Source organism: Hibiscus syriacus, unplaced genomic scaffold (assembly GCF_006381635.1).
Source record: "Hibiscus syriacus cultivar Baekdansim isolate YM2019G1 unplaced genomic scaffold, ASM638163v2 tig00110332_pilon, whole genome shotgun sequence".
Classification (NCBI taxonomy): Eukaryota; Viridiplantae; Streptophyta; class Magnoliopsida; order Malvales; family Malvaceae; genus Hibiscus; species Hibiscus syriacus.
In genome coordinates, this window is record NW_024062688.1 from 8982254 (window position 1) to 8998258 (window position 16005).

General features: G+C 34.6%; 1 protein-coding gene across 1 annotated transcript; it reads left to right on the forward strand.

Moving 5' to 3' along the window:
• Nucleotides 1–7894: 7894 nt before the first annotated feature.
• On the forward strand, nucleotides 7895–9878 carry LOC120119739 (cytochrome P450 CYP82D47-like). Its single transcript, XM_039139554.1, has 2 exons — nucleotides 7895–8844; nucleotides 9141–9878. The coding sequence occupies exons 1-2, from the start codon at nucleotides 7912–7914 to the stop codon at nucleotides 9765–9767; spliced, it is 1560 nt and encodes a 519-aa protein (XP_038995485.1). The 5' UTR covers nucleotides 7895–7911; the 3' UTR covers nucleotides 9768–9878.
• Nucleotides 9879–16005: the final 6127 nt, after the last annotated feature.

Consider the following 16005-nt stretch of genomic DNA (forward strand, 5'->3'; position numbering starts at 1 on the left):
AAACAGCGTCGTTGCACTCTAGATTTCACCCGTGTTTTTGAGTCTTCGTGGTTAATCCTCTTTCTGGTCCCTCCTTGTTTTTAATGTCTTATTTGAATCCCTAAATCAGTTTTAATCCCTTAATTGATTCAAAATTTGCCCCCGATTTATTTTTCCTTTCAATTTGGTACCCTCGCATTTTCATTTATTTATTTCTTTTTATATTATTTTTATATTATTTTCTTTAGCATTAATATTATATATATATATATATATATTCTTCCCTTTATTTATTTTATTAGTATTAATATTAGTTTTTTTATAAGTTAATATTAGTATTTATATAGTATACGTATATATATTTAATTATTTAATTATTTATCTTTTTTATTTTTGGTTTTTTATTTATTACTATTATATTATATTATTTTTATTTTTATTTTTTTACTATATTATTTTCATTATTCTTTTATCTTTATTATTATTATTATCATATGTATTTTATTATATTAACATATATTTTTCTTTCTAAACGTTTTTCAACCTCTTTTTTTCCACTCTTTCAACCTTTTCCAACTTTTCAACGTTTTCCTCTTTTACACCTATTTACTTTTTTCAACCTTTTGACTTTCTTTTTTCTTTTTTGAATTTAAAATTATTTTCCCCTTTCTAAACGTTTTTTATTTTTTTATTTCATTTTTTATTTTTGGTTTATTTAATATTTTTTATTATTTTTTTAAAATTGTAATTTTTTAAATTATTATTTTCCTTTGATTTATTTTTATTCCTTTATTTATTTTCATTTTATTTTAATTTTTTATGATTTTATTCTTTTTAATTTTATTCTTTTTAATTTTTCTTTTGATTTATTTAATATTTATTTATTTTATTTATTTATGTATTTCCTTTAAAATTTTTATCTTTGTTGATAAATTCCAACTGATCAAAGGTAAACAATTCGAATCAAATGTTTTAAATTTTCGCAATTAAAGACAACCGTTAAATTAATTGGTACCGAAAGGGCGATTCAAGGGTGCTAATCCTTCCTTGACCGTAATCGACTCCCGAACCCGACAAATCACTAGTAAGACGTAGATCAGGTAAAAAATAGGTATCTGATCAACCTATTTGTCTTAAAATAAATTATCAGTGGCGACTCTAAATCATTCTATTTAAGTCGAAGCCAAATTCTGGTCCAAACCGAAAGACGGTCGCGACAGCTTGACGACTCTGCTGGGGACAAGTAAGTGAGACATGCCATAGTTAATTTTCAGTTATCTTTTTATACGAAAATAGTGAATTTAAATTTTAATTAATTTATTCGATTCAAATTATTTACCTTTGATTATTTTTCAAGTAAATAGGTGTGCTAATCGTTTTCTAATGATTTCAACTTTCCAAACTTGTTTTTCACTTAAGGCTCTAAACCCGAGCTCTAAACCCTATTTAAGTGGGGGTGAAAGCGAAACATTCGTGTGAATTTATTCACCGTACAGGCCTAGCAAGTAGCCTTTGGGATTCATATATATTATGTATTCGTGTGAATTTATTCACCGTGCGGGCATAAGGGAATGTTTCCTCTCGAGTTTAACTTAGTCCACACAAGCTTGTAATGGGCTTAGGACTAAGGGTCTGGTAAGCCCAAGGGGGCGCCGGCAAGGAGAACTCGGGTACCGTTTTTTAGAACCTAAATCGGGAGACTATAGAGAATTAGAGCCCACCTCGAAATCTCATTTCAAACTCTAGGTTGCCTGAATTATTTCATGCTTTACTTTCTGTTCAAAGCATGTGAAATAGACAAATATGCGGTTAGGATTTGTTTGAAATTAGCATGCGGGATAGAGATCATGTCCGGGTAGGAATAATAAAACATGCGGGGTAGGATTTTTCATTTTTTATTGTTTTGATTTACCTCACTAACTCTATTTATTTTTTGTTCTCTTTCATTTTGTTCTCATCATTCGCATAATTTAAAAGAGGTGTTGATCCACCAAAAACGTGTATGTATTAATGGACAAAGGGGTTGTAATACAAGAGATAAAAATGTAGAGGACAATCTACAATGCGACTATGTGTCACATTCAATCCAGAAGACGTAGTGCCTACAATTGAAGAGTATATCACCCTGCTGCATTATAAAGGACTCAGAATGAACCGGGTCTACATCAAGCATAATGAAAGTCTATCTTTGAAGAACTGACTGACAAAGGTTGCAGGGCAAGATGAAGGTTACTGATCTTGGGAGTCCCTTCAAAGACAACAATGGCAAAACAATAGCTGAAATTAGAGACTATTGCTGGCGAATTCAAGAAACAGACAAATGAACTTCACTAGTTCCTATCAATTGAGGGCTCCAATGACATATTCGTTGGGAACATGTTCAACAAAAGATAAATGCCAAAGATGCAGTCATTAGAGACTTATTGGGCCAGTACAAAAAGTAACTCAACATTTGCACGGTTCATCTAGAGAAGCCAGAGTGGTTCGACAGGTTATTCAACCGGTGACAGACGAAGGCAGAAGACTAGTAAACATGTGAGAAGCTGTCATGATATTTCTGTCTCTTAGAAGATAAAACACTTTTGTCCCCAATAAGGATTATTTATAATAACAGACACATTTTTGGATCAATACCTCGAACATTGCATGCATCATGCATTCATGCATATTTTGCATTATTTTTCTTACATTCACATATCTCATAAAAAATGAGAACATTTCGATTCTATTCCCATGACCTACAAAGAGCTTTACCAATAACTTATTGACACCCATATAGTGTCACCATACCTGGTGGAACCCATGAAACCCCATACCCCAGTGGTATGATGAGAATACTCATTATGAATATCACGGCGATGTCCCAGTGCATACTATTGAGAACTATTATGCATTCAAGAGAGTCATACAGAAGATGCGTAACCAGAATTGGATCGACTTCAACAACTTGGGGGCATCCAAGTGAGGGAGATTATTTCATCATTTGAGGCATTCTGTTTGAATTTGTTTTTTCATTTTTTTCTCAAGTTTTTGTAAGGAATTTTAAAGAAATTTATGTTACTTTAAAGATGTTATGCAATGAATCACATTTGCAAACTTGCAATTCTTTGAATATTATTTGAATTAAGAAACTCTGTAAATGATTCAAAGTTACAGATCTTCGACGAAGTAACATGATTTAAAACAAGGACTTTGACCTTACCCAGAATATACACTCAAACATCGTACTCTGCTCTTGCAATTAACCAATGTAACATTTCCTTTTCATAAGGTGCGAATAACATGGGGCATCATTTGTATATGAAAATTACTATACTTTTCGTTTAAGACGTTCAATGATGATCATTATTTTTACATATGGAATAGTCGAGTAGGTAAATCTAGTTTAGGTCAGTTGCTTGGAAATTGAACTCTAAAAATGAGATTTCTTGACTTTCAACAACACCTAGACTATAACAGGTTCTTCTTGACAAGCTTAAGAAATTAAATCCGTAAAGCTGAGCTATTTCACTAAGGCAATTGGTTATAGAGGAAACTTGAAAGCCCTGGCCTTATGAGTAGATTACGTTCAAACCATGACATGGCTCGAACATTTGGTAATTTGGTGTTTGCTCCACTGCTATTGTCCGGTCGAAGACTTTGTGATGAGATGAACCCTTCAGTTAACTTGATAAAATTGATTATAATGTTAAGTTGTCCCTCTAAAGCAATTGGTTAAACGCCCCGGATTTATGGATTCAGCTAGCCAGATAACGTCAAATTAAATGAAATTAATCTAAGCAAGAAATTTTCGGTTATGATGGACTAAGGGGGTTAAGGAACACCTGTTATAGTAAACTTCACATGAGCACTCAGGAATTTCATTTTTAGACCAATATTTCTGCACTACCTTTGTTAGAGGAGCTTACGAGGCTTGAACAAATGGAAGATTTCAGAGGACCGAAATAAAAGGTCTAGTAATTGATCATGCTAGTTTCGTCATTCTATCTGCACCCAATTAAAATGCCAAACCAAAAAAAGCACGTTGCAATAACCCAAAAAGTGACATTTTTATGACTGAAACCTTAGGTCAACCTGAAGTCAACTCATCCATTTGAACATTTGTAAAAGAGCTATAACTCTGAAAGCATTAAAAAGAGCTATTGATTCATTTGATATACTTTGAACTCATGTTTACAATTTGATTCAATTGCGAACAATATTTTACAGAATTTTTATCATTTTCCCTCCTAAAATAAGAAAAATGAGAAAAACATTTTCAAACAGGACAATCTAAAATATGAAAGGTCTGTAAAGCCAAAGCTCGATAAGCAAATAGGGCACGATCGATTCCAATGACCAAATTGACAAACAAAACACGGGACTCCAATCCAAGAGATAAAACATAACTCATTCATGTTGCATGCATCTTAGACATACTTAAGAGCATCACATTTATCATTTTTAGCACACATAATTTTTTACAGCTTTTAGAGTCAAATTTCAACTTCAATATGAAAGATACTCGATTCAAAAGCGCATTCATAAATTGATGGTGGTTGCTCAACTTCACAGCGAAGGGGCGACTATCAATAAACAACTTTTCAGTTTCATTCAGAGTCAATTTCAACTTCACACGAAGGATATTGGACTCGAGACAACACAAGCTCAACTTCACAACGAATGGGCGACTGACTGTCAACAAATAACTTTTCAGTTTCATTCAGAGTCAATTTCAACTTCACAGCGAATGATATTGGACTCGAGAAAATACAAGCTCAACTTCATAACGAAGGGGCAAATGACTGTCAACAAATAACTTTTCAATTTCATTCATAGTCAATTTCAACTTCACAATGAAGGATATTGAACTCGAGACAACACAAGCTCAACTTCACAGCGAAAGGTCGACTGACTGTCAACAAATAACTTTTCAGTTTCATTCAGAGTCAATTTCAACTTTACAGCGAAGGATATTGGACTCGAGACAACACAAGCTCAACTTCACAGCGGAGGGGCGACTAACTGTCAACAAACAACTTTTTAGTTTCATTCGGAGTCAATTTCAACTTCACATCGAATGATATTAGACTCGGGATATCACAAGCTCAACTTCACAGCGAAGGGACGACTGACTGTCAACAAACATTTCAGTTTCATTCAGAGTCAATTTCAACTTCACATCGAAGGATATTGGACTCGAGACAATAAAAGCTCAACTTCACAGCGAAGGGGCGGCTGGCTGTCAACAAATAATTTTCCAGTTTCAGAGTCAATTTCAACTTCACGGCGAAGGATATTGGCCTCGAAACAACACATATGGTTGGATTTCAACTTCACAACAAAGGGGCCATCCACGGTTTCAACTTCACGATGAAAGGAATCGTGCCCACTAAAGACCTTTGAGTTTGACTACGCTCAGCTCCAAGGCATATAATTTGCAGCATAGCTTAAGTCGAGAAGGGTTATCTGCCAAATGCCCTCGAGTTCGATTACACTCAGCTTCGAGGGCCCATCATTTACATCATAACTCAAGGCTATAAGGGTTATCTGTAACCAAAATACCTTCGCGTTCGACTACGCTCAGCTCCAAGGCATATCATTTATAGCATAACTTAAGTCGAGAAGGGTTATCTTCCAACTAAAGACCTTCGAGTTCGACTACGCTCAGCTCCAATGCACATCATTTACAACATAACTTAAGTTGAGAAGGGCTATCTGCCAAAGACCCTCAAGTTTGATTACACTCAGCTTCGAGGGCACATCATTTACAACATAACTCAAGGCTAGAAGGGTTATCTGTAACCAAAATACCTTCGAGTTCGACTATGCTCAGTTCCAAGGCACATCATTTGCAGCATAGCTTAAGTCGATAAGGGCTATCTGCCAACCGAAGACCTTCGAGTTTGATTACACTCAGCTCAAAGGCAAACCAAATTTACAATATAGCTCAAGGTAAGAAGGGCTATATGTCAACAAAATTGTCGAGTTCGATTCTATTCAGCTCGATGACACATCAATCATACTACTATCCGGTTGTAGTCGAGGTTTTCAAGTCGAGAAAAAGACTTAGGTTAGCCGTGCCATAGTGACAAGAAACCGTTTCTCGGCAGTATAGCTTAAGTCGAGAAAAACTATCTGTCAATGAAGACTTTTCGAGTTCGATTTCATTTAGCTCGAGGGCCTGTCAACCACACGATGCAATCAAAGAACTATTTTTCAGTCGAATTTTTAACTAAGGTCTTTAAACCAAGAAGAATATCAAAGGGTAATAAGAAGCCACATTCCGATTCAAATTCTGAACTACGGCTTCAATTCCATATCATTTCAAGATGGACTCGACTTCATGACGGAGGAGCCATCCGCAACTCAATTCGACAGTAAGTTATTCTTTCAGAGTCATTTTTTCAACTCCACCGAACGAAAATTTGTAGTCGGATCCCATTATCGATCACCGTCTACCGCCTTAGACGATGGTCGTTCGGTCATAAATTTCATGGGTCGCTTCTCCTCGACACCTTGATTCCGAATCCAACATCTATTTTGTTGGAATGTGTTCAAAAGTCCACGAACTGGAGATTAAAAGTAAGGAAGAACATTTGAATCTCGATTCAACGATTTTGAGATATATTCCGGTGAAACAACCACCATATTTGGAATCAAGGGGTTGAGAAGAACCGACCAATGAATTTTGAGACCGAACGACCATCATCAACGATGGTAGACGGTGGCAGGAATGAAAAATGACGACAACCGATCACTTTATTTACAAAGTAGAGAAAAAATGGGGAGAAAGAAGATGATTCAGAATGACGTCGTTTTGGTGTATATTTGAGTTTTTTAAAATTACGTCGTTTTGATGCTTATGTCATATCATAACATCGTTAAAAAATTAACGACAGAGTGATCAAAATAATTCATTTTGTAACAGTGAGCAAAATAACAAAAATTGAAAATATAATGAGTAAAATAAGAGAGAATAAAATTCAACGAGGAAAGATGTAATTTACCATAATGTTAGTTACAACTTCAAATTAACATATACATCTGTCTATGTAGATGTCGATTAAAGCAATAGAATAGATTAAAATAAGATCTATTTTATGTCACATTTTAAAATCCTCTATTTCTTAGAATTTATTAAGGTGTCATAATTTAACTCCACTTTCTCCCTCTTTGTTCAACAAGCCAATAATTCGCTTTTTATTATTTGTACGACTAATAATTGAAAGCTGGGGTCTGTTGAATGGGATAATTCAATATTTTATTATTTGTTCAACAAATCCTGAAAGCTCGTAGCCATTCCTTTTAATTTCCTTTTATTATTTTTAATTGGTTAAACTACAATAAATAGTCATTAATATATTTGAGTAAGATTATTTTTTTTTCTATTGTCATTTTAAAAGTAATGATTTAGTTACTAACAATATTCATATTTGATAAATTGATCTCTCGTCATTAACGGTATTTAAAACCGACAGACTGTTTACCAAGATTGATAGACGATCAGGTAAGGAGCTTGAGAAAGAATAAGAGCTGTTGAAGAACATGGATGCAACAATATGGAAGATAATTCCGACCAAACAATCAATTAAAATGGTGAAATGTCAGAAGATTAACGTGTTACATTAGTAGTTTGTCGGTCTCATTAACGACTGCTAATGATGAATAATTAATTTATTATAAATATATTATATTAATTATTAAATTATTACTTTTAAAAAATCAGTGAATTTTTTAATCATATTAATTATCTATTTAATTTACCCTTTTTATTTTGTTGAAAAAGTTGCACGCTGCTCCCAACGTTCTTGTCAGCATTATTACGAAATATGGACATCAGCAGCCTCAGTTAAAGATTATGAACCACACATTTTTTTTTTCTTAATCTATTTATTCAGTTTACTTCCATCAAGCTAAAATTGCCAAGGACTCTTTAATCTGAATTTCTTCATGGATTTCTCTTCTTATCTACCAGCAATCTTTGGGAGCTTTATAGGATTATTAATAGCTTACTACATATGGCGACAGAGGCATAAGCACGACGAGGGTAAATTGCTAGCCCCGGAAGTGTCGGGATCTTTGCTGATCATAGGCCACCTTCACCTGCTCGGTGCTCAACCGACCCTTGCTCGAACCCTTGCGTCTATGGCGGATAAGTACGGGCCTGTTTTCATGCTCCGATTCGGCCTATTCCCAACCCTCATCGTCGGCAATCACGAAGCTGTTAAAGAGTGTTTGACCACAAACGACCGTGCCTTAGCCACTCGTCCACCAACGTATGCTGGCAAATACATGGCGTACGATCATGCCGGCTTTGGGTTTGCTCCTTACGGACCATTTTGGCGTGAGATGCGTAAGTTCACCATGGTTGAACTTCTCTCCACACACAAGTTAGCAAAGTCAACCCATGTTAGGGACTGGGAGGTGAAGGCATTAATGAAGGATTTGTACACTTTTTTCAATAAACCAAACCAGACGATCTCCATGGATGAAAAGCTTGAGGTTTTCACCTTGAACATGGTCCTAGGATTAGTTGCAGGTAAGAGATATTTCTCGAATGCGGAGGGTGTTGATGATAAGGAAGCACATCGTGTCATGAAGATTTACAAGCAATTCTCGTACCTGATGGGGGTTAAGGCGATTTCGGAAGTGGTTCCGTTTCTGAAATGGACGGATAAGTGGAGCTGGCAAGTGAAAGCCATGAAGCGTGCTTCCCAAGAGATGAACCATCTTGTTGAAAGTTGGGTGGATGAACATATAGCCAAAGGGATTGGAAATGGATCAAACCAACACCAAGATTTCATTGACGTCATGCTATCTGCGATTGACGATGAGATGGTTTTCGGCCATACACGCGACAAGGTTATCAAGGCAACAACAACGGTATGCTTTTGCACAGCACTCTTCATTTTTTTTCTTCTTTAATTTTGGAGCCGGTTTCTTCATTTTGCATGTTTGGTCCACCGTTAAAATATATCCCAAAGGTTTGATTAAATATAGTAATTAAGATTCTTTTTATTTATAAAAATCTTAATTTTTTTATATGATCTCGTCTATGTTGATATCCTTTGATTATTTTTTTAATTTATGAATCTCTAATGATTATATTTATATAATTTATAAACATGAATTTCAAAAATTAGTATTCTGATTTGGGTTTATCCTTTTATACACTTTAGACTCTAATCTCAGCGGGGAGTGACACCACATCCGTTTCAATGACATGGATTTTAGCCAACTTGATGAACAACAAACATGCCTTGGAGCGAGCACAAGAAGAGCTAGACCTCAAAATAGGGAGAGAACGATGGGTGCAAGAATCTGATATGGAGAAATTAGTATATCTCAAGGCCATCGTTAAGGAAACATTTCGGCTGCATCCAGCAGCCCCTATATTAGTTCCTCACGAGGCAATGGAAGACTGTCGTGTGAGTGGCTACCACATCCCTAAGGGCACTCGTCTAATCGTTAACATATGGAAGTTGCACCGTGACCCTCGAGTTTGGTCGAACCCGGAGGAGTTCCAGCCCGAAAGATTTCTCACTACACATGAAAAAGTGGACATCTGGGGCCAATTTTTTGAGCTGATTCCATTTGGTTCCGGTCGACGGTCGTGCCCCGGGATTACTTTGGCATTGCAAGTCATACACTTGACGATTGCTAGCCTGCTTCAGGGATTCGACTTAAACACACCTTTGAATGCGCCGGTGGATATGAGTGAAGGAACATCCTTTAACTTGCCCAAGAGTACACCTCTTGAACTTGTCCTTACTCCTCGCCTTCCTTCTCATCTTTATCAAATCTAAATGTAGCACTTCTAAAGCAACGAGTAATGTAAAATTTGGATAAACATGGCCGCTTCAGTTTGTCTCCCCTGTTTTTTCTTTTTCATTATATATATATATTAGTTTGAACGATCTTCGAGCAATTAAGTTTGTTAAGTGTGTAAGCTCGTTATCAATAAATTAAGAAATTTTTTAAACATATATACACTTCTAATTATCTTGGACTAATAAAAATAAATATTTTCTATTATATTTTACACTCATTTTTAGTCTTGTGACATTAACAGTCATAAAACACATATAATAACTTTTGAGAATAAAAGACAATATAATAATGGATACTTGAAGTAGGATATTTGGGATTCGACATATATATACAACGATGATGAAATGGTCATCTGCTATGACATAAGACATACAAAAATGATGTATTGGTAATTGATGAAATTTGTTTAACAACTTGTGTATTTACATGTCTTTGTGCCATTGTTATGCATTCGAAGGTGTATATTTTCACCCTAGAATTCTCGAGTGCAACTGAGTTCCAATGAAACTCAGCGTACAGTACAACATGTTGTTAATATGGTAAACCATACAGTTGACCGCTTAACTATAACTTTTTTTTTTCTTTTCGACCACTATTTTTTAGTTTTTGTAAATCAAACCTGTAACACCCTTAACTCATATCCGACCCGAATACAAGTCTGAGGTGTCACATTGACTTTTCAAAACCTTGACTCTTATAGAAAATCCCGGGAATTTTTAAACTTTCATTAAAACGAAACACATTAATTTACACAAGACCATAAAATACAAAATCGATCAGAGTATTCGTAATGAACACTTATTACATGCCCACATTCTATACATAACCAAGTACATACTTTGTCAATTACTTCTGATCTGATCTCTTAGTAGTATTGTTGTCCGTGCTACATCTATTTCCACTTTTCCTGATTCTTTGTACCTACGTGTAAATCACTTACACGCTAAGTCATAGACTTAGTGAGGCAATAAATGAATATGCAACAATAAACTTATGAATGTTCATACTTACCATTGGATCATGACATTTCAAGATGCATGTATCTATCACACGATAACATATATAATCATATAATGCACATACGAAACTTACCTTCTTGTATCACTTTCACTTTAATTCGGTATTTCAATTGCATTGCCCATGTATATTATTGAGAATAGAGGTATGTGAGTGCATTGAGGTTGTGCACTAATGCTGTCACCACAGCTCGTATCAATTCCCTCATGGGGCACCGAACCTTAGTTCAGTATTCGTCCCGAAGGACCACGATCCAGAGGTCACAATATAAACTGTTCATATGTGCCTTTAAACATATGTAAAATGTTCATATGTGCCTTCAAACATATATAAATTAGAGAAAATCGCCTCAGTGACCAAAAATGTCTTATAATATACGATTTTAATCAACTTTTTTTGGATTTGCCAAAATGACCAACAAAATCGCAATGCGAAACAAAAATCGCAACGCGATTTAGAAAATCGCAATGTTGAAAAGAAAATCGCAACGGTCAAAAGAAAATCGCAACGCGATTGAGAAAATCGCAACGCGATTCCAGGAATCGCAATGCGATTGAGAAAACGGCAAAAGAAAATCTCAAAAGCAGTAGAGTTGTTCGTATTGCATTTGTTTCTTAAGAATTTTCTCTAAAAAGATAGTATCCGCGCGGACGTGTCGAAGACACGTATTACCACGACCACGACCACGACCACGACCACGACCACGACCCGAGACGAGACGGCGGCGGCGGCGGAGCGCGAGAGTCCCCCTTGTTCTCTTTCACTCAACAAGGAAATGAGAAATTCAAACCTTAAATACACTTTCCAATAGTGTTTCCAATACTATGTGGGATTGAACATTACCAACAATCTTCACATGTCAACCTATTTTGCTAAGAGCTTGAGTGTGACTATAAGAGAGATTAGTTCATTTGGTATGCCAAAATTGTTTTGTTTAGTGAAAAAGGGTGGGTTGCCGTATACAAATATAATTTCTACTCGGTTATGCATACATGTGGATTTATACACAACAATTCTACATTCAAGACTCTCCTCATAGCTGATCAATTTCTTGTAGATTTTTTGTTGCTTTGTGATATTGGAGATAAAGTTACAAGTTATGATTTTAAATTCTCTACTGGATGGAACTGGAAGCATAGTTCAAGTTTATTACAAGGTCCAAAGTTCCACCAAAGGTTGCAGGGACATCATTTCACGACAAATAAAAGCAATTTACTTGGCTTATGGTTTATTAGTTACACTTCTTCAAATTAACTAATCTCCAACAATTTTAGTGAATGGCACAGTCAAATTAAGCACACAAAATAGGTTGACATGTGAAGGTTGTTGGTAATGTTCAATCCCACATAGTATTGGAAACACTATTGGGAAGTGTATTTAAGGCTTGGATTTCTCATTTCCTTGTTGAGTGAAAGAGAACAAGGGGGACTCTCGCGCGCCGCTGCCGCCGCCGTCTCGTCTCGGGTCGTGGTCGTGGTCGTGGTCGTGGTAATACGTGTCTTCGACACGTCCGCGCGGATACTATCTTTTTAGAGAAAATTTTTAAGAAACAAATGCAATACGAACAACTCTACTGCTTTTGAGATTTTCTTTTGCCGTTTTGCGATTCTTGGAATCGCATTGCGATTTTCTCAATCGTGTTGCGATTCTTGGAATCGCGTTGCGATTTTCTCAATCGCGTTGCGATTATTGGAATCGCGTTGCGATTTTCTCAATCGCGTTGCGATTCTTCGAAGATCGCATTGCGATTCTTGGAATCGCATTGCGATTTTCTCAATCGCGTTGCGATTCTTGGAATCGCGTTGCGATTTTCTCAATCGCGTTGCGATTATTGGAATCGCGTTGCGATTTTCTCAATCGCGTTGCGATTCTTTGAATCGCATTGCGATTCTTTGAAGATCGCATTGCGATTCTTCGAAGATCGCATTGCGATTCTTGGAATCGCATTGCGATTCTTTGGCTCGCATTGCGATTCTTGGAAGATCGCGTTGCGATTTTCTTTTGACCGTTGCGATATTCTTTTCAACGTTGCGATTTTCTAAATCGCGTTGCGATTTTGATATCGCGTTGCGATTTTGTTGGTCATTTTGGCAAATCCAAAAAAAGTTGATTAAAATCGTATATTATAAGACATTTTTGGTCACTGAGGCGATTTTCTCTATAAATTATTCATATGTGCCTTTAAACATATGTAAAATGTTCATATGTGCCTTTAAACATATGTAAATTGTTCATATGTGCCTTTAAACATATGTAAACTGTTCATATGTGCCTTTAAACATATGTAAACCCTCGACTCTTGGCATGCCAACTACACCTATAGTTCTTATATCGTATACTATGAGCATTATTCTTATACCTTTCATATCACTTGTTCTTTCTCTTCTGTCACATACCACATGTATGTGTAATTATATATTTCATATCATATCACATGTATCACAAGTGCATACATTCACGTAGATCATGTAGCTCATATCACTTAATTCATATCATGTTCTCATATCACATATCATATCACCATAATTATCATGTATGCATGTTCACAATCATTGTATTATAAAAATCAACATAAGGATTAGACTTATCACAAGTCTTATTCCATTATACTATACATATAGTATGCACTTACCTTAGCTTTGCTTTGATTCGATTCTAATCCTTTGATCGTTCCGGAATAAGCTTACTTTTAGTATCTACATGATCACACATGGATCTATATCAATATTATAACTAATATACTCTAATGATTCACTCTTTAGACTAAGAGAAAAGTCAATTTCATCTTTTAATGAAGGTATGCATCGATGCACTACTGATGCATCGGTGCATAAAATGTATTCCATGTTGTATTATTGCTGAGATGCATCGATGCACTCCTTATGCATCGATGCACCAATTGTATTCGATGTTTTTATTTTAAAAGAGTGCATCGATGCACTACCAATGCATCGGTGCACATTCAAACAATTTCTGGGTTTTAACCTTGATGCATCGATGCACCATGAATGTGCATCAGTGCACTCTGTCGAGAATCCTCTTTTTGAACCCGAAAGTTCATTCATTTGGATTAAATCCTTCATGTTTAATCCCCTTTTTCATTCTTAACTCTAGTACACATCCTTAAACCAATTTATACTCATTTATTTCATCTTAAACCTTCAAATCCTATCCTTCATATGTAATTCAAGAATTACATTAATAAATCAACATGTTTGAATTCCATTTTTAACACTTCGTATATCTTAACTAGATTGATGACAAGTCAAATTTAACTTTCAATTCTAGTTATGAACTATATTCCAATATTTCATTTAAGAACTTCAAATCTTAAATCTCTCCTAACTCCATCATCCTTTGATGTTAAGATAACTTAAGCTTTCCTTTAGCTTAGTTATCATCTAATGATCAAAACCCAAATCTTAAAATTAACAAATAATTAACTAAGTAGAAGACTCACCTTTGAGCTTGGAGTTACGAGAGGAGAGGAAGGAGAAGGAGAAGTTCTGGAGAAATATCTCCCTATATGCTTATCTCTTAATAAAGAGATAAGATAATTATCTTTTAGATAAAAAGACCATTTTACCCATTAATTCATTCAATAATTACTAAAACTTTTAGGATTTATCTCCAGATAAATCATTAAACTAATCCATTCTTCTATTTTAACCACTAAATTCTGAAACTTTACCATTTAGTCACTTACCCATAATTTGGGATGTTACAAAACCACCCAATTATTTATATGCATTCAATTAAGTCGCTATCATTTAACAGTTAACGAAAGTGCTGACGTGATAGTTAATAACTTTGGTATAATTTACATTTAGTCCTTACTACTTACACAATCTATTAAATTGGTCATAATTTTAAATTAATTTAATATATTTAACGCTTCAATTACATGATGACACGTGTCACAATATCATTGGAGGTTTTTTTATTAATTTAATTTATATTTAATTTAAATATTTTCCCTCCAATCAGACGATGACATGTGGCACCATCTAATGGAAGAAAAATAAATTGAAACAACATTGTCCTTGGAGGGAAAGAGGGAATCAAACCTCTGCTTAACCACTGCTCCAAGCATTTTTTATAGTATAATGCTTATATCAACTAATATTTATCTTATAATATAATGAAGACCATAACAATAAAAATAGATGTAACACTAAAACTACTCGATTCAATTCGGTATAAATTATTAGTATATTCTTCTATATCTATATTCGAATCAGACCATGTTTAAGGAAAACTATATCATTTTTACTATTTAAATTATAATAAATAATTATAAATGTATTGTTTTAACTATTTTAAAGTATTAACATATTCGAATCAGGGCGAGGTCGGGTTTAAGGTAAGAAATCACCGGCCCGACCCCAACATGTATAAATTACTAGTTTACCTTTTTTATATATTCAAATCGGATTGAGTTTAATGTAAAAATATATTATTTTAATCATTTAAAATATAATAAATAATTTTAAGTATGTTATTTTAACTATTTTAAAATATTGATTTATTCGAATCAAGTTGGGACGAGTCAAATATAGACAACATATTTTCTGGGTGGGTCGGTTGAATATAAACAATATATTTTAAAATATTAATTTATTCGAATCAAGTCATTTTAGTGTTGCTTCTATTTTCATTGTTCTGGCCTTCATTATATTATGATATAAATATTAGTTGATGTAAGTATTATACCAAAAAGAAGTCTTGGAGCAATAGTTAAGGTTGCTGCTTATTATCCAAGGTCTCCCAGGTTTGATTCCCTCTCCCCCTCCAAGTATAATGTTGTTTCAATTTATTTTCCTTCCATCAGATGATGCTACATGTCACCATCTGATTGGAGGAAAAATTATTTAAATTAAATTAATAAAATCCCTCTAATGATATTGTGACACATGTCATCATATAATTGAATGATTAAATATATTGAATTAATTTAAAAGTATGGACAATTTGATAGATTGTGTAAGTAATAAGGGCTAAATGTAAATTATACCAACTTTATTAAATGCCACGTCAACACTTCTGTTAATTGTTAACTGCAATGCCCTGATTGAATACATTTAAATAGTTCAGTGTTCTGATTGACAAAAATTCAAAAATAGTGATCGAAATAAAAAAGGGTTGTAGTTAAGTGGTCAACGATATAATTTACCCTTGTTAATATGATGACCATAC